Source organism: Myotis daubentonii, chromosome 3 (genome assembly GCF_963259705.1).
Source record: "Myotis daubentonii chromosome 3, mMyoDau2.1, whole genome shotgun sequence".
In the NCBI taxonomy this organism is placed as follows: Eukaryota; Metazoa; Chordata; class Mammalia; order Chiroptera; family Vespertilionidae; genus Myotis; species Myotis daubentonii.
In genome coordinates, this window is record NC_081842.1 from 128,748,149 (window position 1) to 128,772,233 (window position 24,085).

The 24,085-nt window shown below is 40.9% G+C and overlaps 1 protein-coding gene and 1 pseudogene across 1 annotated transcript in view; one reads left to right on the forward strand and one right to left on the reverse strand.

Annotated features, from left to right (window-relative positions):
* The window catches only part of F13A1 (coagulation factor XIII A chain), a 188,791-nt gene that overhangs the window by 92,822 nt on the left and 71,884 nt on the right, over positions 1–24,085 (reverse strand). The window contains exon 4 of the mRNA XM_059688531.1: positions 23,570–23,821. Within this exon, the coding sequence (XP_059544514.1) occupies positions 23,570–23,821 (252 nt within the window). The remainder of the gene's footprint in view (positions 1–23,569; positions 23,822–24,085) is intronic.
* Positions 20,189–20,267, forward strand: LOC132231975 (U2 spliceosomal RNA; annotated as a pseudogene).

Consider the following 24,085-nt stretch of genomic DNA (forward strand, 5'->3'; position numbering starts at 1 on the left):
AGATTGTATTTTTTTTGTTTTCTTTTTTCTAAATGTTTAAAATTTAGCCTTGAAAATATATATGTGGTCTTTGTTCAGAGTAATAAATCTATCTTACCCTTAGAAATAATGCATTAAAAATGTATGTGTAGAGTTTTTTCATCAGAGCACTACTTATAATAGTGAAAAACTGGGGGGGAAATCTGAAATGCTCCCAAATAATTACTGGCCCACAAAATAGAATAGTATAAACCATTTAAATATACTTTGCAAAAATATTTAATGACACTGGAACTACACAGGTAGCAAGTGAAAACTTAAATGTGAAACACAAAATTATGTATAAAATATATATGTAAAAATAATTAAAATTGAGATAATTTTGTAAAGATACCTGATGCATTCATCTACCTCCATTATTTCTGCAGATTCCTTGAGATTATAGAAAATTAGATATACATTAGGGGTAGAAACCAAGAAAGAATGCCATGAGCACTTTTCTAAATAAATGAAACCAAAAAGAAACATATGAACATGACTGTGTAATAGGTTGGTGGCTTAACCACAGAGAATTGCTTCAAGTTATAGACAGAGCAATTTCACTGTACACTCCCTGTAGAATATAACAAAAGGACAAGAAAACTGCAAAATAAGCAAACAAAAGAAATAAAAAAGTCAAGCTGTTTTAGTAACCATATTATTAGTAATAATATTGCTATTAATATTTTAAAACTAATATAACATAAGCAACCAGCTTAGTGACATTAAAGACCAAGATTTGCAGGATAAAAGAAATGCATAAACAAAATCAAAGAAATGAAAATGTAAACCTTATATACTAAATTTAAGGCATTTGTTACATAATAGTCCTTTGCAAATCATCCTAGGTTTAGTATTACTTTTCCTCACTTCTTTTATTTAAGAAAGTTTGTATTTATTTATTTATTTATTTATTTATTTATTTATTTTTTACTTTTTTTTTATTGCTTAAAGTATTACAAAGAGTATTACATATGTGTCCTTTTTTTCCCCCCCGCCCTTGACAATCCCCTGGCCTCCCCTACCCCCCAGTGTCTTATGTCCATTGGTTATGCTTATATGCGCGCATACAAGTCCTTCAGTTGATCTCTTACCCGCCCCCCTCCTGCCCTCCCACCCTCCCCGGCCTTCCTGCTGGTTTTTTAAAATTTTTTTTATGTGGTTTTTTTTTTATTGCTTAAAGTATTACAAAGAGTATTACATATGTCTCCTTTTTTTCCCCCAGCCCTTGACAGTCCCCTAGCCTCCCCTACCCCCCAGTGTCTTATGTCCATTGGTTATGCTTATATGCATGCATACAAGTCCTTCGGTTGATCTCTTACCCCCCACCCTCCTGCCCCCCAACCCTCCCCGGCCTTCCGGGAAAGACATTCTTTTTCAAATGACTTTCATGCAGAATATGATACTTAGTACTGCAGCTGCAGACTAACAGCTGGACTGATTTTAAATCAGAATAAAAATGTTAAAGGATTTGACTACAAAATGGAGTTTTCCTTTAAAATCCTTGTTAAGTGGCTCTAAGAAGATTGATTTTTATTGTTGGAGAGCTTTGCATTGCATGAGGTTCACATGATTGCTGATCCTCCCCAGCCACCATCTTTTCTGTAAATTATCTGTGTGCTTGCACTTCCTCTCACCATCTTACATGTGTGCTGTTTTCTCTTTCTCTTCCTGAGTCAAGAGAAAGAAAAAGTTATTGAATAAGCAAACTTAATAAATAAACACTAAATAATTGCTTAAAGAGTTTAATTTATTAACTTGCAGCATATCAAGATAAATTAAAACTTTTGTTTTAAAATGCTGTCTGGAGACTATTGTGTAAACGTAGGTATTTTGTAAAATAATCTTGAAACTGTAAATTGATACATGTTTGGTCAGATTGTATCAGGCTTAATTTTTTGTTGTCTTCTTTTTCATTTGAAAATGATTTTAGCAATAATTATAATCAACTCTTGGTTCTTGAATGCCTCCCATCTTGAACAATTCAGTTCTCAACCAGGTTGTTCATGGAAAAAAGTCTGTTAACTTTGGTTCTGGAACTAACAGCCCTCTAATGCTGATACATCACAAAAAGCATCTCTCAGGCCAAAAACAAAGGAGAGAATGCACCATTGCGAGTCAGTTTAAACCTTGCCTTGTTAACATCTCAGGAAATTGTGCTGTGAATATTTTTGTGCTTTTTTTTTTTTGCTTCTGTTGCTGGCAAAATGGAGGATTAGCACAATTTTAAAATAAAGAGGCCATGAAGAGTGATAATGTTTCTAAAGGTGTGAAAGAAACAATGATCACAGGCCATTGAAGAGGCAGAAAAACTGTTGTTAATTTGGATAAACGAAAAGCAGTTAGCAGGTTACAACATTTCAGAGGCAGTGACATGTGAAAAAGCGAAGATGCTGGGCACTGACTTCCTGAAAGATGCCCCTGGAGTGAGTGCTGAAAGGATTCCTTTAAAGCTCGTAGGGGTGGTCAAATAATTTAAGAAAAGAAATGTTTGCTTGTAGATTAAACAGTACATTAGACATGTACTGTATACAAGAAAGGTTAAAACAGGGAATCATTTGGAGCTCTGGAATGAATTAATTCAATTTACATTATTTCTAATGGGAAAATTAATTAGGTTTTTGAACAAATTGTTTCTTGAACAGCTTTCCAAAACAAATTCAGTTTGAGAAATGAGGTTCCATTATAATTCAATGCTTATCATATTCTGTCATTAGGGATATATGTTAGACAGTAATACTGCAAAAATCTTAATGAGCAAGGACTTTGGGGATAGGCAAAGTCCTGGTTTCTTTTATCCACTCATGTCAGTTAAAGTGTTTGTTTCTGGACTAATATATTTGTTTATATTTTTAGACAGAAATTAGTCTCATAAATCTATTTTTGAGTATAGTTCATATAAAATAAAACTTACACAAAATATTTAGCTTTGGTAGTAACTTTTTCAAGCTGAACTCCCTCTAGCAAGATATTTTTCAATGCTTTTATTTACTCTGCACTTACACTATGCACTGTTCCTAAAATATTTTGCAACACTTCTTTGTACTTTTGCCATTTGAAAAGATTGTGGTATAGATGGTCTGTAATTAAGTGCAAAGTTAAAGCCACTAATCAGCTTTTTAAATGAAAATATTGGTGTTTCAGTCCTGGTGCACCATCATTCCCTCTGCAGCTGGAGCTGGAATCCCATTGACCTTTAGGTCCCATTTACTTGTTCATAGTTAAGTATGAAGCATGAATTCTGCCCATCTGGGTAGGATAAAAGGCTGCTGGAAACCCAGGTGTCCTCTTAAAGGTCCCACACAGAAACTCACTCACTTAGGCAAGGCACTCAATCTGGGCTCTAGCAGAGGGACAGTGGCTGAGAGGGTGCCAGAGACATACAGGGAGAAACTGAGCTGTGTGACTTTAGAGCAAGGACTAGAGGGTAAGTTGTCACTATCTTGCACCTCTCAAGGGGCCCCAGTCCCACATACACAATGGCTGGCTTCAGACCATAGAGAGCACAACATAATTAGTTCCTGAAGTGGCACATCCAAAGGATGGTTTTGGCAGGCATCAGAGCCTTCTGGGCAAATCCTACTCCATGGGATCAGCCCCCACACAGCAGTTGCTATGTTGTGGTTGTGGCCAATACTCTCAGCCAGTCTGCTTGTGGGTCAACCCCACTCATGACATGCCAACAGCAATCAAGGCTCAACTACAATAAGAGGTAACACACAGCACAAACTAAGGATACTCCTGGAGCACCCAGATCAGGTGATCATGAAGACTTTGCCACTGTTTCCATAGAACATCGACTACATGAGGCCACACTGTAAATACTGGGAGACATAGAAGATCTACCTAATACACAGAAACAAACACAAAGAGGTAGCCAAATTGAAAAGACCCCCAAAAATGCTCCAAATGAAAGAACAGGAGAAAACTCCAGAACAAGAATTAAATGAAATGGAAGCAAGAAATCTATTTGATATAAAGTTCAAACACTAGTTATAAAAAGTTCACAAGGAACTTAGAAAGAAATTCAACAAAGAGATAGCAAGTATAAAAAAGGCATAGAAATAATAAAAGAAACCTATCAGAAATGAAGAATACAATAACTGAAATGAAGAATATACTAGAAGGAGTCAACAGCAGATTAGATAAAGCAGAGGTTTAAAGCAGCAATTTTTGAAGACAAAATAGGAAAAACACTGAATTGGAACAGTAAATAGAAAAAAGAATTTAAATATGAGTATAGTTTAAGGGATCTCTGGGACAACATTAAGTGTAACATCATTGGCATCATAAAAAGAGAAAGAACAAGAGAGTGAGAACATATTTGAAGAAAGAGTGACTGAAAATTTCCCCAGCTTGGTGAAGGAAAAATGCACACAAGTCCAGGAAGTGCAAAGATCCCAAATAAGATGAACCCAAAGAGGTCCACACTAACACACATCATAATTAAAATAGCAAATGACAGAGAAAATCTTGAAAGTGGCAAGAGAAAGGCAGTTAATTCCCTATAAGTGAGCTCCCATAAGACAGTCAACTGATTTCTCAGTTGAAACATTTCAGTCCAGAAGGGATTGGCATGAAATATTCAAAGTGATAAAAATCAAGAACTCAGATTACTCTACTCAGCATAACTATCATTCAAAATTGAAGGAGAAATAAAGAGCTTCCAACACAAGAAAAAACTAAAGGAGTTCATGACCACTAAATCAATATTACAAGAAAGGTTAAAGGGACTTCTTTAAGAAGAAGAGGGAAAACAAAGAACATAAATATGAATAATAAAATGGCAATAACTACATACCAATCAATAATCACTTTAAATGTAAATGGATCAAAAGACATAGGGTGGCTGAGTGTACAAGAAAATAAGACCCATACATATACTATCTACAAGAGACCCACTCCAGATTGAATGACACACAGGCTTAAAGTAAAGGCATGAAAAAAGATATTTCATTTGAATGGGAAGGAATAAAATCTGAGACAGCAATATTTATAGTAGAAAAAGTAGCTTTAAAACAAAAGCTAAAATAGAAGACAAAGAAGGATATTTCATAATGATAAAGGGATCAGTCCAACAAAAGGATATAACCCTTTTAAACGTTTATGCACCCAACATAGGAGCACCTAAATATATAAATTAAATATCGATAAGCATAAAAGGAGAGATTGACAATAATGCAGTCAGAGTAGGGGACTTTAACAACCTATTGTTATCAATGGATATATCTTCTAGACCGAAAAGCAACAAGGAAACAGTAGCCTTAAATGACACACTACATCATATGGGTTTAATTTATATCTTCAGAGCTTTTTATCCCAAAGCAACAGAATATGCATTCTTTTTAAGTTTACATAGAACATTTTTTCAGGGTAGACTGCATGCTAGGACACCGGGCCCCTAGTAGAGATTATAAAACAATACAAAAGATTAATGAAACCAAGAGCTGGTTAGTTGAAATGATAAACCTTTATTTAGACTCATCAAGAAAAAAGAGAGAAGACCCAAATAAATAAAATTGAAAGAGGAGAAGTGACAACTCACATGACAGACATACAAAGGATTTCAAGAAAATACTAATAACAATTACATGGCACCAAATTGGAAAATCTGGAAGAAATGGATAAATTCCTAGAAACATATAATCTTACAGCGTTGAATGTGGAAGAAACAGAAAATATGAACAGACTGATCACTACTAATAAAATCGAAGCAACAACAATAATAATAATAAAACTACCAACATACAAAAGTCCTGGACTGGTTTGCTTCACAGAGTAATTTTACCAAACATTCAAAGAAGAGTTAGCACTTATTTTCATACTATTCCAAAACATTCAAGAGGAGGGAAGGCTCCCAAGCTCATTTTATGTTGCCACTTTTGCCCTGATTCCAAAACCAGAAAAAGACAATATAAAAAGAGAAAACTATAGTATCCCTGATGAACATAAATGCAAAATCCTCGACAAAAAATTATCAAACCACCCAGCTGGCATGGCTCAGTGGTTGAGAGTCAACCTATGAATCAGAAGGTCACGGTTTGATTCCTGGTTAGGATACATGCCCAGGTTTCGGGCTCAATCCCTGGTGTGGGGCAACCAGGAGGCAGCCGATCAATGATTCTCTCTCATTATTGATGTTTCTATTTCTCTCTCCCTCTCCCTTCCTCTCTGAAATCAATAAAAAAACCATATTTTTTAAAATTAGCAAACTGAATTAGTAATACATTAAATAGATCATACACCATGACCAAGTGGGATTTATTCATGGGATACAAGGTTGGTTCAATATCCACAAATCAACTAATGTGATACACTATATTAAAAAATGAATGGTAAAAATTATATGATCATATCAATAAATGTAGAAAAAGCATTTGACAAAAGCCAGCATCCATTTATGAGAAAAACTCTCATCAAAGTGAAAATAGAAGCAACATACCTCAACATAATAGAGGTCATATATGACAAACATACAACTAACATCATAATCAACAAGGAAAAACTAAAAGTATTTTCCTTAATACCGTAAACAAGACAAGAACGAGCACTTTAACCACTTTTATTCAACATAGAATTGGAAGTGCTAGGCACAGAAATCAGACAAGAAAAATAAGTAAAAGGCATTCAAATTGGAAAGGAAGAAGTAAAAAAGTCATGTGCAGATTACATAATAATAAATAGTAGAACCCTGAAGGTGCTACCAAAAACTATTAAAACTGATAAATGAATTCATTAAAATAGCAGGATACAAAATTAATATTCATAAACAAGTGCATTTTTATGCACTAATGATGAACTATTAGAGAAATTTAAAAAACAACCCCACAAAAGATTTCAAATAACCACAGCGATCTTGAGAAAGAAGAATGAAGTTGAAGGTATCATACTACTTGATATCAAACTATACTAGAAGGCTATAGTAATCAAAACAGCATGGTGCTAGCATAAAAAGGACAAATAGATCGATGGAACAGAATAGAGACCCCAGAGAAAAATCCAGACCTATAGGATCAATAATTTATAAGAAAGAAGGCAAGAATATACAGTGGGGTAAAGACAGTCATTAAATAAATGCTGTTGGGAAAACTGTACAGATACCTGAAAAAAATGAAACTAGACCACTTTCTTCCCCCAATACACAAATAAGCTCAAAACAGATTAAAGACTTAAATAGAAACTTGAAACCATAAAACTTCAAAAAGAAAAATAGGCAATAAAATCTCTGACATTATTACTCTTAGTAATATTTTTTCTGATACATCTCCTAAGGCAAGGGAAACAAAAGAAAGAGTAAACAAATGGGACTACATCAATCTAAAAAGTTTTGGCACAGCAAAGGAAATCATCAACAAAATGAAAAGACAGCCTACTGAATGGGAGAACATATTCACCAGTGGTAGACCCTTTAAGGAGTTAATATTCAAAATCTTTAAATAACTCATACAGCTCAACACCAAAAAACAAACAAACAAACAAAAAACAATCCAAGCAAAAAATGGGCAGAAGACCTGAATAGACATTTCTCCATTTGTGATGGCATAGGTGGATTGGAGGTATTATGCTAAGTGAAATAAGTCAGACAGAGAAAGGCAATACCATGACTTCAGTTATGTGTGGAATCTAAAGAACAAAAATGAATTCAGAAATAGATTCATAAACAGAGAACAAAATGATGGTTACCAGATAGGAGGGGTACTGGGGACTGGGTTAAAAAGGTGAAGGAATTAAGAAGTACAAATTGGTAGTTGTGAAGCAGTTATAGGGATGTAAAGTACAGCATAGGGAATATAGTCAATAATATTGTAACAGCTATGTAAAGTGCCTGGTTAGTACTAGACTTCTTGGGGTGATCACTTTGTAAATTATATAAATGTCTAACTACTATGGTATATACCTGCAACTAACATAAAATATTAAATTTTAACTGCAATTGAAAAAAAAGAGAGTTTATCTGAAAAGACAATGTGAAAAAATAGCCAAAAAATAAAATGTTGTAAAAGAAAATTTGGGCCCTAGCCAATTTGGCTCAGTGGATAGAGTGACAGCCTGTGGACTGAAAGGTTCTGGGTTCAATTTTGGTCAAGGGCACATGCCCAGGTTGCGAGCTTGATCCTCAGTAGGGGACATGCAGGAGGCAGCCAATCAATGATTCCTTCTCATCATTGATGTTTCTATCTCCCTCTCCCTCTCCCTTCCTCTCTGAAATTAAAAAATATATATATTTAAAAAAAGAAAGAAAAAGAAAATTTGGAAGCTTGCCTCATGGTAAATTGAACTTTTGATACCAATTCACCCCATTCCTGTAACCATACTCTTTGCTTTGTCACTAGCTGTTTTTCTCTCTAAAGGTGGAATATCCCCTTCTTAACTTTGGGCTTACTTTGTTTACAGGGATGTTAGAAGTGATGCAAGTGGGAGTTTTAAATGTGCTTGAGCAATTAAGTATATGCTCTTGGATTTTGCCAGCCCCACGAGAAAAACATACCCCAGCAAGCTCATTAGTCACAAGAGAATGAGACACACCTGGGGCAGAGCTCCCCTACAGCAATGCAGTGAGGGTAGAACCTACCCTCACCTGAAGCAGAGGTGGCCAATCAAGCTCGGTCTACTCGAGCCCAGTGGTTGGCAAACTGTGGCTCGTGAGCCACATGTGGCTCTTTGGCCCCTTGAGTGTGGCCACGAAGTTTTAATCGCACTGTACGTGCATGCCCGCATGTGGTATTTTGTGGAAGAGCCACACTCAAGGGGCCGCAGTTTGCTGACCACTGCTCTAGCCCAACCACAGCTAAGTCCCAGAATCATGAGAATAAATGCTTATTTTTTTGTATATCAATAAGGTTTCCTGTTTCTTGTTTTTTCCATATGGAGTTAATATTACTGTGATTATAGCTAATTAAAACAAGCTCTAAGTAAAATTTATTTTGGCACAGTAATCCTACTAATAATAGACAAACATGATAATTAACCATACCTCCATTACACTTCCCATTGGCTAATCAGCAGGATATGCAAATTAACTGTCAACAAAGATGGCGGCCAGCAGCCATGCAGCTGAAGCGAGCAGGAGGCTTGCCTGCTCCAGTGATGGAGGAAGCCAAGGTTCCCCGTCTGCCACAGCCCAGCTTTGAGCTCTGGAAGCAACAATGTTTCAATTATAGAGGCTAAACAAACCCCAGATACCTGCTTTCAGTCAGCCAGGGCCTCAGAGCTTAGAGCACCAGTGATGGCAACAGAGTTTCAATTATAGAAGCTAAACAAACCCCAGATATCTGCTTTCAGCCAGCCACAGCCTCAGAGCTGGAGCCGGGCCTCAGAGCTGGAGCTGGCTCTCAGCTCCAGTGACAGCTATGGAAGGTAAATAAATCCCAGAAAGAAAAAAAAAGGGGGGAGGGCTGGGAGCTTCAGTCGCCCACCAGCCTGAAAATGGCCCTCAGCCCCTCACCCAGACTGGCCAGGCACCCCAGTGGGGACCCCCACCCTGAAGAGGGTGTGACCACCTGCAAATAGCCATCAGCCCCTCACCCAGGCTGGCCAGGCACCCAAGTGGGACCCCACCCTAATCCGGGACACCCTTCAGGGCAAACCAGCTTGCCCCCACCCGTGCACCAGGCCTCTATTCTATACAGTAAAAAGGTAATATGCAAACTGACCCTAACAGCAGAAAGACTGAGAATGACTGGTCACTATGACACACACTGACCACCAGGGAGCAGATGCTCAATGCAGGAGCTGCCCTCTGGTGGTCAGTGCACTCTCACAGTGGGGAGCTCTGCTCAGCCACAAGCCAGGCTGATGGCTACCAGTACAGCAGTGGTGGTGGGAGCCTCTCCTGCCTCCTCAGCAGCGCTAAGGATGTCTGGCTGCAGCTTAGGTCTGCTCCCCGCTGGCAAGTGGACATCCCCCGAGGGCTGTTGGGCTGCCAGAGGGATGCCTGATTGCCATCTTAGGCCCAGTCTCCCGGGGAGCAGGCCTAAGCCAGCAAGTGGTCACCCCCGAGGCGTCCCAGACTGCAAGAGGGCACAGGCAGGGCTGAGGGATCCCCTACCCCCGAGTGCATAAATTTTTGTGCACTGGGCCTCTAGTAGGTAAATAAAAGGATAGAGCTAGATGTACATTTAGTCTTAATATATGATATAGATGGCATTTAAAAGTAATAGATAATGACAGATCTGATCAATAAATGATGTTTTGACAACTAGCCATTAATGTGAGAAAATTTTTTTTCAGTAAAATCTCTTTCTCTCGCTATAAACAAAGTTTAGTGATAGATTTTAAAAGTACATTTGTGTCTCTTCCTTCCAATCCTTAATTCACATAAATTGTCCCAGAAATGTACAAGTAGAGAAATACAAATGTAAAAATGCTCAAGTTTACTAATAGAGACATATAAGCTAAAATAATCATGAAATATCATATTATACCAGCAAATTGTAAAACAAATGGTAACAGTGTCAATGAGGGCATGAAGAAATGGATACTCGCATGTGCTGTGGCTGTATTATAAAATACTGCCGTCTTTTTATAGGGTAATTTGACAGTATCTATGAAAATCTAAAATGTGAATTCACTTTGACCCAGCAATGCTATTTCAGGTGTATATTTATAGAAATATGTTTGTACAAAGGGTATGCGAGACATTTAATACAGTATGGGATGCTATATTGAAAATGAGAAGCAATTTAAGTATTTATCTAAACATATATAAAAGCTTAAGTGACTGTTCTATCAGTAACTATGACACACACTGACCAACAGGGGCAGATACTCAATGCACAGGCATGGAAACATGGAACAGACTGGTGAATCTCAGAGGGAAGAGGGGAGGAAGAGATAAACCAAAGATCTTATATGCATACAGAGGCTTGGTGTGGGTCCCTCAGCTTGGCCTGCAGGGATTGGACTGAATCCATGCACTGGGCCTCCAATAGCCCCTGAGGGGTCCCAGATTGCCAGAGAGCGCAGGCCAGGCCAAGGGACCCCACCAGTGCACAAATCCATGCACCAGGCCTCTAGTTTGTAAATAAAAGACCATATCAATAATGATGCAACCATATCAAGCAGTTATTAAAAAGAATATTATGTACTGACTAGTGGCCCGGTGCATGAATTTGTGCACATTGAAAGAATTAATTAGAAGAAATATTTTAATATCACTATTTGCCAAGTCCTGGGTGTGGGTATCCAGCTCCCTCCTCCTTCCTGTCAGAGTCTGTTGCAACGCCCATGGGGACGCAGTGTCAAAGCCTGTTGGGCTCCATCGTCAGGAAATGAGGTCACTGCTCTTGTCAGGAAATGAAATCACTGCTCTTGTGTGGGGAGAAGCTCAGGGTAGGGGACCAGGCAGTGACCAGGGAGGTTTTCTGTCATGTTCATACCCCAGGTCAAGGCTGGGGGGAGGACGTTGAATGTGGGCAGCTCCCACTACCCCAGGTTTATCCCGACACGGGAGCTGAATCTCATTTCCCCCAGGGGGAGGTGGAGTGGAGGTGGTGCCCTTTGCCCTGATGTTTAGCCCGTGGGGTTGGTGCCCCATGGGACTATGGGACTCCCCAGAGTCCTGGAGTCCCTCCCCTGGCCAGCACCCCACAGGACTCCCCCAATTCACCTCCTGGTCAACTTCCCTCAAGCGCCCTCATGCATGCAGCATCAAGCCCAGCCCTGCCCACCTGCACACACCCTGCTGTATGCGCAGCCATCTTGTGATGGCATGAAGGCATCACGCATGAGGATGTGGCGATTACTTAGCCTTTTATTAGTAAGGATATATAAAACATTCCAAAATATATTGTGCAAGAAGGGAAGGTGTAGAGTAACATGCATAACACAATCCAATTTGTTGGTAAAAATTCCAAATTTTATCAATGTATGTATATATATAGACACTAATAGGTAAAATTATAGCAAAGTATCCAGAACTATATACAGAGTTAAAGTTGTTTTTTCTGGAGATTTTCTAGGATTGGATGGTAAAAAGAGAAAGTCTGCTTTTTACCATATACATGAGTACCTGTGTATATTTGAAAAGGACAATGCAGTCAATTAATTGTCAATTAAAAATTAAAACACTCAAAAATACATTAGGTAGATGAAAACACACCAAAATTTAATAGTGTCTCTGACTTGTAGATCTCTGAGTTCTTTTTTATGCTTTCATTACTTTTATTTCTATTATAAGACTTTCATAATCAGAAAAAGCAGTTTTTAAAATGTGGTTGCATTTAATTGAAACTACCAATTTAATAAGAGGTAACCAAGTTCAACTTTTATGTATTACTTTTTCTTCAAGAGCAGTATGGTTGTACTCTTTTATTATCACTGTCCTTATTAAGTATCATCATCTACACTAATAAAAGAGAAAAATGGTAATTGGCGTACGACGCTACCCTTTTCATTGGCTAATCAGGGCTATATGCAAATTAGCTGCCAACTAAGATTGGCAGTTAACTGCCAACAAGATGGCGGTTAATTTGCATATGTAGGCACAATGCAGGGAGGTGAAAGGGAAAGCAGGAAGAAGCCCCCTGCCACTGACAGTGATTGGAAACCCACGGGGGAGCTAAGAGCCTTTGTCCTGCCCCCCAGCCATGATCAGAGAATCAGGCGCCTTTTCCGCCCTGGCCAGTGATAGCAGGAAGTAGGGGTGGAGCCAGCGATGGGAGCTGGGCACAGTTGAAGCTGGCAGTCCCAGGAGCTAGGGGTCCCTTGCCTGGGCCTAAAGCGGAGCCCACGATCACGGGGCCGCTGCAGCTGCGGGTCCCTGCTGCCCGGGCCAGACGCCTCAGCTAGAGGTGTCCTGCAGGGGCAGGGGCGGAGCCCGCACGATTGTGGCGCCCCCCGCTGCCACTGCAGGTCCCCGCTGCCCGGGGCAGACGCCTAGGCCAGAGGCATTAGGCCTGGGCAAGGGCGGAGCCTGCAACCACGGGGAGCTGGGGGTCCCCTGCCCAGGCCTGACACCTCTGCCGGAGGCCTCAGGCCTGGTCAAGGGGCCGATCCAGTGATTGGTGATCGGAGGGTGATGAGGGTCAACTCCTCTGGCCGAGGCATCAGGCCTGGGTGGGGGGCAGAGCCGGGGATTGGGAGGATATGATGGTCCCCTTGCCCAGGCCTGAAGCCTGGGTCAGAGGCGTCAGGCCTGGGCAAGGGGCCAATCCTGCGATTGGAGGGTGATGGGGGTCAACGCCTGAGGGCTCCCAGTATGTGAGAGGGGGCAGGCTGGGCTGAGGGACACTCCCCCCCCCCACACACACCCAGTGCACGAATTTCGTGTACCAGGCTCCTACTCCTATATAATAAAAGGCTAATATGCAAATCGACTGAACATGGAACAGCTGGTCACTATGATGTGCGCTGACCACCAGGGGGCAGACACTCAACACAGGAACTGCCCCCTGGTGGTAGTGCACTCCCACAGAGGGAGCACTGCTCAGCCAGAAGCCGGGCTCATGGCTGGCAAGTGGAGCAGCTGTGGCAGGATCCTCTCCCGCCTCCCCGGCAGTGCTAAGGATGTCCAACTGATGGCTTAGGCCGGCTTCCCCCAAGGAGCGGGTCGTCAATAGGACATCCCGCAAGGGCTCTGGGACTATGATAGGTCACAGGCCTGGCTGAGGGGACAAATTTCGTGCATTGGGCCTCTAGTATAATCATAATTTTTCCTCCTTCCTTAAGTCTCCCTCTGCCCTTTTCTTACTAGCACAGACTAGATTAAGCCTTGTTCCCTTAGTGTCCTATGGATGCTGTGGTAGCATCCATCCCACTAGAAGGAGGTTGCTCTGTAAAATTTAATTATTTATCGAAAAAGCATGTATTCAGTATTTTCTATGTGCCAAGAACTTTCTAAGTGCAGTACAAAAACAAATAAACTCATTGAAACACACAATAGCGCTGAGAGGAAGATATTATCTAATCCCTGCTTTACAGATGAGGAAACCGAGGAAGAGAAAAGTAGAGCAACTTTCCCAAGGCCACAGTGCCTGTAAAAGATGAAGCCAGGCTTTGACTACTAATACATGTGGACTATGATTCTTGAGTCCCAGAGATCAGTTCAGTGTATCCCCACCACCCAGCACAGAGCGCCTACTGAGAAAATGAGAGGGGGATGAATGTCTGGAGTTTGGAGATTGAGAGACAAGTCCAAGAAAATGAAGGATTTGCCTTTGGGTTTCGGTTACTATTCATGGGGAGTTATAAATTCAGGTGGTGCTCTGTGAACTGCAGGGAGTTCTGTAGCTCAAGACCAGGCAACTCCTTTCCTTCCAGCAGCTGAAGTAAATCTTCCCAGAGAATGGGCGGCATAATCATGAATCCTCACCAAGGCAAGGAAGTCAAACGGGAAGCCTTGATTTTAATTTTAAATTTATTTATGACTTTAAAAGAAGATTGAGAGTGGAAGGTACTGCTTTAGTTCATGTTTTTACTCAGATCTGTCACTTTAAAATATAGTTGTCCAAAGCTTGGATAAAAACAAACGAACACATCACTATAGAAACTCCAACCGCCCGCCCCCCCCCCCCCCATGTTTGATAGGCTAAAAAAATAGGAAAACTTAATCATCTGCCTTCGGAGACTTTGTTGTTGGCTTTTTGTTTTGGTGTTGTTTAAAAAAGAATTTGGTTAGTGTTAGAGGCGTGGTGGGGTTTTGTAGTTCCAGGAGGAAATTCATTCTTCACTTAGTAAAATGGAGGGTACTACTAAGAGGAAAAACAAACTGACCAAGAGCTCAGTGTTGTAGAACCCAGCACTTTTAAGTGTTAGAAGGCAGGTGTGTGTGTGTGTGTGTGTGTGTGTGTGTGTGTGTGTGTGTGTGTGTGTGGGCATGTGCTTATATATAATGCAGTGATTGAGAACTGATAGGAGAGGCTAGGTCTAGATAGCTCATGGAATTGGTGTGGCAGCACCTTGACCTACAGACAACTTCTTGATTCTCAGTGACCCCTCGTAAACAATCACCCACATAAAACTCAACAGGAAAAGAGCCCCTGCCTGGCGTCCTTGGTGAATGTGGCCCGATGCCTCCACCAACTGTGTCTAGCAGCTCTGCCACCAGACAGAGCAGACCTTCAATGTTCCTTGTGAATACCCACTCTTCCAGGTGACTAACGAGGCAACTAGTAAACAAGAATGATCTCATTCATTTTACTGCTCCTCTGGTGGGAATATGAGGTAGTTTTGAAAGAGCATTATGGGCTGAAAAATGTTACGACTCAGTAGGATTGATTTCAGGTAACCTTGGAAATTACCACTTGCCTCCACACCCAGAGAAAGTAAGAATTTATAACAAACATGTAAAAATGAATGCTGAGCCTATTGATTTTAGTATCTGTATAAGGTCTTTGGAAGAAAGGGTTATTCATCATCACCTGGGCTGAAAAATTTCTTTTGCTTATTTACATTTAAATTTAAAGCAAGTCCCATCTCAAAGTCAATGAAGTCAAGCCTAGCAGAGCGAACTCAGGGATCAAAGGAAATTATAGTGGCCAGAAATGCCACTGTGCAAGTTATCTCTGCAAAGGCTGCCTGATGGTTTACATTCGAGTCTGGATTTGTATCTCATCCTTTAGAAGGAATGATGGTTTGGACCCTTCAAAAAGGCAAAATGTGTCATCATTTTAGTGAAGGGAGAAATTTTGAGTGAGGGTATTAGGAATAACTTCTACTCCCCTCCCGTTTGTATAAAAGCTGAACATCACTAGAGACAGAGGGAAGACTTATGCTGGCCAAGTGCAATCACTCTTCGAGGGAGTGACTCCATCTGCAGAGCAAATGTGATCCCAGATTGGTGTCATCATGATATGTTTGTCCATCTCAAAGTAAATCAGAAGGGCTGGGGACTCCAGCAGGCTTTCTGTGTAGGCACGTTAGGAATAACTTCTTGTCCACAGAGCATATAAGAAATGGCATTTCCAGAGTCTATGCTTTAAATATATATATATATATGTGTGTGTGTGTGTGTGTGTGTGTGTGTATGTTTATTGATTTCAGAGAGAGGAAAGGAGAGTGAGATAGACACTTCAATGATGAGAGAGAATCATTGATCAGCTGCCTCCTGCACGCCCCACATTGGGAATTGTGCCTGTGACCTGGATATGTGCCCTGACCAGGAATCAAACTGTGACCTCCTGGTTCATAAGTTGATGCTCAACCACTGAGCCACACCAGCTAGTTGTGCTTCCTTTCTTTCTGGAAGGTTCTAAAGCCACTGTCTTCCTAAAATGATTCAATACATTCTAGAGGCCTGCCTTTGTTCCTATTAACCCAAATGAAACAAATCCATAAAACACAGGCAAATATGTTGCATTACATTACAGCTCAGATCAGCTTGATAAGTTGATTTGATTTGTTTGTTTTGCCATTTAAGGACTTTTCAGTATACTCCAATATCTTCCAAAGGCAGGCTATTATTCATGAAGTAACTCCACAGGGAACAGTGTCAGAGAGTCTTTACTTAGCATGTGGACTCAAAGGGAGCCTGCGCCCTTGTTGGCACGCTTACATTTTTTTCAAAGAAAACTTTTGTTTGATCTTATAGTTATCAACCTGGCTTTATTTTAATTTATTTTTAACGGCAGGCCTTTCCAATGCTGATTAGAACATTATAGAAGCTTTCTGGCTGGCATTTACTTCTTGTTTATCATATTACACAAGACAGAATACCAATGTTCTGGTTTAAAAAAAAAAAAAAAAAAAAGAGCTTATCCGTACCAAACCAGGAATTCAACTTTCAACCCTAGCTTGTTTCTTAATTTTCTATGTGACCTTGAGAAATTTATATAACACCACAAGTCTGATTTTTCTCTTGAAATATGAGGCTAATAATCTTCTCCCTGCCTCTCAGAGTAATGGTCATCAATTCCATTAAGTAAACATTCATTGAACATTCACTTTGTGCCTAGCACCATGCTAAGCTGAATGAGAGAAGGATTCTGCTTTCCAAAACACACAATGCAGGGAGCTCCTGGCCATGAGCATGCTTTGAGGAGTATAAAAATATTACACATATAAAGAATTGTAAAACACATGAACTTGCAGATTAATGTGATTTGACCCTGATTCTGGGGTCACATGTATGCCATTTAAAAGAATTTTTACTTTTTGTTCTCTGGGGTCCTGTGGATTGCAATACCACAATGAACGATACTCACTTAGTGTAAAAAAATGATGAATGAGCCTCTAATGATTCTGACACTGGGAAGAGTGATATATGAACTTTTATTCAGTAGAAGGTTTGAATAAGCAAGGGCTTAAAGTTTTACATAAGCTTTATTAAAACTTCACAAAAATTCAATTAAACAACTATTTGAGTGCTATTGCATTCAAGCACTATTCTAGGGGCTAGAGAAGTCTCCTCTCTCCCCAACTAAACCAGATGCTTTTATTATATGTTCTTGTTGTGCCATGATTTATTTTAGTACTTTTACCATTTGTGAAACCTTTGTAGAAGCTCTCTGAGGGCAAAGATTGTCTATTTCACTGTCATATGCCCAGTGCCTAATATAGCATTAACCCTTCATATTTGTGAGTAAATAAATAATATTGTTGTACTACCCATGGGTATTTATGTTGTCATGGGCCTGGAGGTGCAGAGAAGACATACTCTCAATATGTATGGATTGAATGGGTGAATGGCTCTAGTCTGAGGGTATGAATTCTGATCTGGATACAAGGGTTTCCAAGATAAAAAGTGTTGGTCATTGTAACCTCAGGAAATACCAGTCCTGGTGATTACTCCATTCTGTACTGAAGGGTATAAAAGACATGTATAATTACAAAGAAAATAGTATAAGGATGAATTTCATAATAAAATACAAACTGGTCATATTTACTTACTACCTATTAAAAGCACCCAGATATTTAGAAATGTATTGATTTATTTACATTAATTGTAATTGATTTCTTGGTTTCAAGGGAAATACAAAAAAAGAAATCACATGGAATCCATAGGTAGAAATCCCAGGTGCTATTTTGATGTCAGATGCTGAGAGAGAAAAACCCACACACACACGTTCCCACAAACACACTCCAACATACACCATATAGTTTTTTGACATTTTTCAAGATGGTTCGGTGTAAGATTACATTTACAACTTATCTGTGATGGTAGGTGGTGTGAACCTAAAAAGCATTTATTTGGAATTATTAAATCAATGCGGCAAATATTCATTAAACATTAAGCATGTACTACGTACTGTGCTAGGAGCTAGATACAAGACTGAATGAAGTAAAGAAAATCAATGCTGGAGAATATGGGAGGAAACAAGTCATCAAGAAAGGAAATATCCCATAATAATAAATGATGCTCAACCAATGAAATATTGGCCTGGATGAAGGACAGAACACAGGTACGGGACATCTAAATCTTTCAGAACATACTATTTGGCACTAAAGCTAGACTACCAATCTGGAAAATTCTAAATTTAAGTAGTAAAATGCATTCAATAATACAGAGTTTCTGAGTAATCAGAATTCACAAAACTGTCCGACTTACTCCTGCTGCCTTTGTGGGTACAGTTAGTTCTCTTTCAAACCTCCTGGAGAAGGGCTCCCTCATGGAACTTATCTGAAGCCCATTTGGTGCTATTAAATTAAAAAATCTAGCCAATAATTCTCCCTGCACCCACCCCTGCCCTCACTAGTGTGGTATTGCTATTGATCACCATTAATGATTTAGTGATTAAGGATAGATCACTGATGAATACAAAGCAAGCTGAAGGGCCCCTTGGAAGACAGCTGAGCATGCTTTTATCAATAAGTACTGTACATGCCCCTAGAATTTCAACCCAGTGTCCTAAGCCACCTTGGATGCCACTTCCACATTGAGTGTGCTGTTTTCAGCATCTTGCTCAGCTTGCTCTCTTTTGACAATTTCTGACTTTCTCTTCTGTTATCTTTCCCACCTGGGGAATGGCCAAACCCCTCTCTTTTTATCTACTTTCCAATTGTCAGACCATATCTTCAAGAGTCCCTTGTTATGAATTAGCATATGCAAGCAAAAAACTGGGTGACTGTCAGGCAACCATGTATTTGAGTGTGTCTGGGGTTCATGACACAGATCCCCTTTTGGGGTTATGCCTTAGCTTGTAGTTTGGGAAAATCACACAGTAAGTGAAATGAGGAGATGACTTCTTTCTCCCATTTCATTAACATTCCCTGGGAGATATCAGTGAATATTCACATCCTATCTAATAAAAGACAAAAAGGGTAATTGACCGTACCTTCATTATGCTTCCCATTGGCTAATCAGGGTGATATGCAAATTAACCACCAACCAAGATGGCGGCCAGCAGCCACGCAGCTGAAGCGAGCTGGAGGCTTGCTTGCTCCAGTGATGGAGGAAGCCAAGGTTCCCCACCTGCCTCGCCCCGGCTCTAAGCTCCGAAAGCAACAAAGTTTCAATTATAGAAGCTAAACAAACCCCAGCTACCTGCTTTCAGCAGGCCGAGGCCTCAGAGCTGGAGTGAGCGGCTCTCAGCTCCAGTGACAGCAACGAAGTTTCAATTATAGAAGGTAAATAAACCCCAGAATAAAAAAAGAAAAAAAGGAGAGGCTGGGAGCTTCAGTTGCCAGCCAGCCTGAAAATGGCCCTCAGCCCCTCACCCAGGCTGGCCAGGCACCCAAGCGGGACCCCCACCCTGATCCGGGACACCCTTCAGGGCAAACCAGCCAGCCCCCACCCATGCACCAGGCATCTCTCCTATATAGTAAAAGGGTAATATGCAAACTGACCCTAACAGCAGAAAGACTGGGAATGACTGGTCACTATGACACACACTGACCACCAGGGGGCAGACGCTCAATACAGGAGCTGCCCTCTGGTGGTCAGTGTGCTCCCACATGGGGGAGCTCTGCTCAGCCACAAGCCAAGCTGATGGCTGCCAGTATAGCAGTGGTGGAGGGAGCCTCTCCTGCCTCCTCAGCAGTGCTAAGGATGTCCGAATGCAGCTTAGGTCTGCTCCCCGCTGGCAAATAGACATCCCCCGAGGGTTGCCAGAGGGATGTCTGATTGCCTGCTTAGGCCCGATCCCTTGGGGATCAGGCCTAAGCCAGTAGGTGGTCATTCCCCGAGGGGTCCCAGACTGCGAGAGGGCACAGGCCGGGCTGAGGGACCCTCCCCGCCCCCCGAGTGCACAAATTTTTGTGCACTGGGCCTCTAGTTAGAATATAAAAAGTTATTATCGCTTCTCGGCCTTTTGGCTAAGATCAAGTGTAGAATATAAAAAGTTATTATCTGAAAAGCTGACACCAGAATTTTTCTGGAAGGATGGAATGGTCTTCAAAAAGTGTGGGGTCCCCAAAAGCCTGACTATTGGAGGAGCACAAACAACAAAATAAAAAAGGTTGCTGAACCACTCTGCATGCGGGAAAAAAGAGTTTTCTTTGAAGAGAGGATGGGAGAGACTTTTGGAGAACAAGGGAGAACAGAATGGGCAAACAAAGAGGCAGTGAGATAGGGAGAGCCTGGGGTTAGGTGTAGGGAGGAGTCAACACAAATTTAAGAGTAAAAAAAATACTCTCCTGCATTTTGTATTTATTGATTGATGATTATTACAAGAGCCAGTGGTTCTCTAAGTGTGGTCCTTGACTAGCAGCATCAGCATTTCCTGGAAACTGGTTACAAATGCAAATTCTCAGGCCCCACCCCAGACCTGCTCAACCTTCCGATGCTGCTCAGAAATCTGTTTTAACAAGCCCTCCAGGTGATTCTGATGTGCATCAAGCTTCAGAACCAGAGTAAATCTTTCCACCCCTCACCCTCCACATCAAATCGCAATTAATTTCTAGTCATTCTGGATGTTTCATGGAATGCTGTTTGGAGGAGCATTGTTGGTTTTGAGGCAGATTGGTGTCAGCACTGGGAGAAATAGGATTCCTGGAGGAGGAGATGGAATTAAGGACAGAAACCCCTAAGGGGTTTGCAGAAATGTTTGGACTTTCACAGGCCAAGGCATTGGGGGTGAGGGGGTCTGCAGTAGTGTCCCTGTGTTCTGGGGAGCAGGGAGGACCCACCTGCCTTGTTTTGGTAGGTAAGAGGCCCACTTCCCGCTCCCAACTCATGTTTAAGCCTCTAAAACTCTCTCCTTGCTTCTTGTTCTCCACAGATGACTTTGCTTTACACTTCACTGAGCAAAAGAGAATCACAAAGTGGCAACAACGTCATCCTCCTCCTTGATTCTAGAAACCCATGCTTTCACCCACCTCCTGCTTTATTCCTGTCACAATGGAGGGTGGACAGCTCCATCTGTCAAGCCCTTCAGATCTCTGTTCCCTGCATCCCTCCCCCTCAAAGATTCCACTCTGGAAGTCAGTGCTTCTCAGCCTTGGCTCTAAGGATCCCCTGCAAAGCTTTGTAAGGACCCCAAGGCCCATGCTGCTCTCCAGACAAGTTACCTCAGGATGTCTGAATGGAAGACTGAGGCATCAGTAATTTTCAAAGCTGCCCAGGTCATTTCAATGTGCATCCAAGGATCTGAGCCACTACCCTCTCTCTGGGCAGCAAGCCCTTTTTCAGATTTGTCTCCATCACCATAAATTATGCCTACTCTCTACTGTTTTAAAAAATTCTCCTTTCATACATCACCATCTTGGTGTCACAGAAAGTCTTCCTGAAGGAAATGGCAATGCCTGTTATCTTCACTCCCTCACCTTGCATTACACTGTACCCCACGCCCACTTCTCTGGCTTCTTTCTCTAATAAAACTATCCATTTTATTCCCTAATTTCTTGTGTATTTTCCAAACACATGGCCACTGTCTTTCCTTATCATTCAGCTCATCAGCAGCACCCCAAGGAACTGATTGCTGCCTTCCTGAATCAACCAATGTATCTGCCTCTGTGACAGCATGTTCTTCTGATTGCAGCTCTGAAAATGGCAACCCAGTTGGTTAAACCAGATACATAGAGTAATTCTTTTTTAAAAAATATATTTTTATGGATTTCATAGAGGAAGAAAGAGGGAGAGAGAGATAGAAACATCAAAGATGAAAGAGAATCATTGATCAGCTGCCTCCTGCATGCCCCACACTGGGGATCGAGCCTGCAACCCGGACATGTGTCCTGACTGGCAATCTAAACATGACCTCTGGGTTCATAGGTCAATGATAAACCACTGAGCCATGCCCGCTGGGCTACACAGAATAATTCTTGACTCCACCTTTTCTTCGCCTCCCATGTTTAATCCCTCTGCACTCTCTGTTCTAAGTCCAAAGTAAATCGCCAATCCATCTTCTCCTCCACTCCAGTGCTTCCACTGTAGTTTCTGTTTGGTATCTAAAGTTATCTCTAACTTAATATTTTCAAAATCTTAGTTTGTCTCTGTGCCTCAGTCTTTTCAATCCTGCAAATAACATCCCATTCGCTCAGCTGCAGAACGCCTTCTATCTGGTTAACAAGATGACTGTAAGCAGGAGTGCACCTTTGAACTGCCCATGGGCCAGTTAACACGATACCATCAACCTTGAACATCTGTCACATGGATAAGGCTATTTGGTACAAGATAATAGGGTTGGTGGGAGGGGAGTATAGAATTAGCGCAGTGCCATCTGCCAACATTTGTGGATGAGATAATTCAAGGAAAAGGTCAGTAGGATCCAGGTTGATGTTATATAGAAGTAGAGAACACCTCTCACAGACAACAGCCACTCAAAATTAACAATACTGTTGAGTCCTTTTGGGAGATTTTAGAGAGCAATGCATGTGGGGTAGATGATGTGAGAAGTCTCCCACGCAATGTCAGATTTTACATGTTTCATTACTTATTTCTCAAGATCTAAAAGTGGTTCCTTTCCCATCAGTGCTGCTGCCTCTGGAACTAAAATCAGTCCCATGCCAGAGTGGAGGCAGAAGGATAGACATGGGCATGAGGAGGAACTATGGTGCAGGACTGAGTTTTTAAACTGCATTGATAGAGAAATTCTTGGACTTGGTTTCATTTATTTAAGTAAAACTAGGTTAAGCTGCAGTAGACAGAAAGAAGAATCAAAATAGCATCAGAGATTAAGTTGTATTCCATTAAAATAAAGTTATATGTTTGCACATCCAGACTTATGGCTTATGAAATTTGCATCCACTATGCATATAAACAAATTTATGGGATCATTAGACCTTAAGGCTGTCTATTCTTGAATTAGATAGTGAAATTAGTTCCACTATGGACAGGATCAACTTTATGGTATTTTTCTGAAGCCAGATTATGGATCTTAATAGGTTTGAAAGTCAAGTTTCATAAGCCTATTTTGTTCACAGAGAAATCACAAACACAGAGGTCATGCCATAAAACTATAACTTGACAATTAACTAATTGTGCAACTTTAGGCAATCTTTCATTTTTCCTGGAATAAATGTATAGCAGCATTAATGTTATGTATACAGGTTTTGTTCTCATATAGTTTAAGGACAAATTTCTCATTTTTTTCTGTCTGTTAATAGTGGTGTGGAGGGGAGTGTATGTAGAAAAGAAACATGTCTTCCACAATAATTCTGCTATAACTTCAAAAAAGAGAAACATCGTAAATATATGAATTGTTTTTAATGATAAAAACAGACTCCTGCCCTTTACCTTCACACCAAGGATTGAAGAGAATGTAGGTGTCGGTTTCTGGGTTCCGGCTGGTGCGGAGTACACCATAGGGGGTCCAGACGGCAATGTACATGCGGAATTTCCCCACAATGCACTCCGGGGAAGACTGGATAGACAGCCGGACAGACCTGTCCTCTCTGCTGATGACTTTGGCCCCCCATTTGCCACTTCGCAGCTCAGGAACGACAGGAACTGGGATGTAGGTTCCCTTGTTCTCCTGAGGGTAGCGCCCTATGCGAAGAAAGAACAAGTGTAGTGTTGAGTAGATTTCACAAACCAATTTTGTCCTCATTCTGCCACCTTACAGCAGAAGGTGGAAAAAAAATTATTGTATTACACTTGAAATCATAAGAATTGGGTTGAATATAATTTCTGCTCCCAACTACCTACATGATGGTAGTCCATTTTCTTAACTTCTTTGAGGCTCAGATGTGTCATGTCTAGCTAAAAAGCAATAACAATTTGTATAGAAATTTTAATTGGTTGATTAATAAG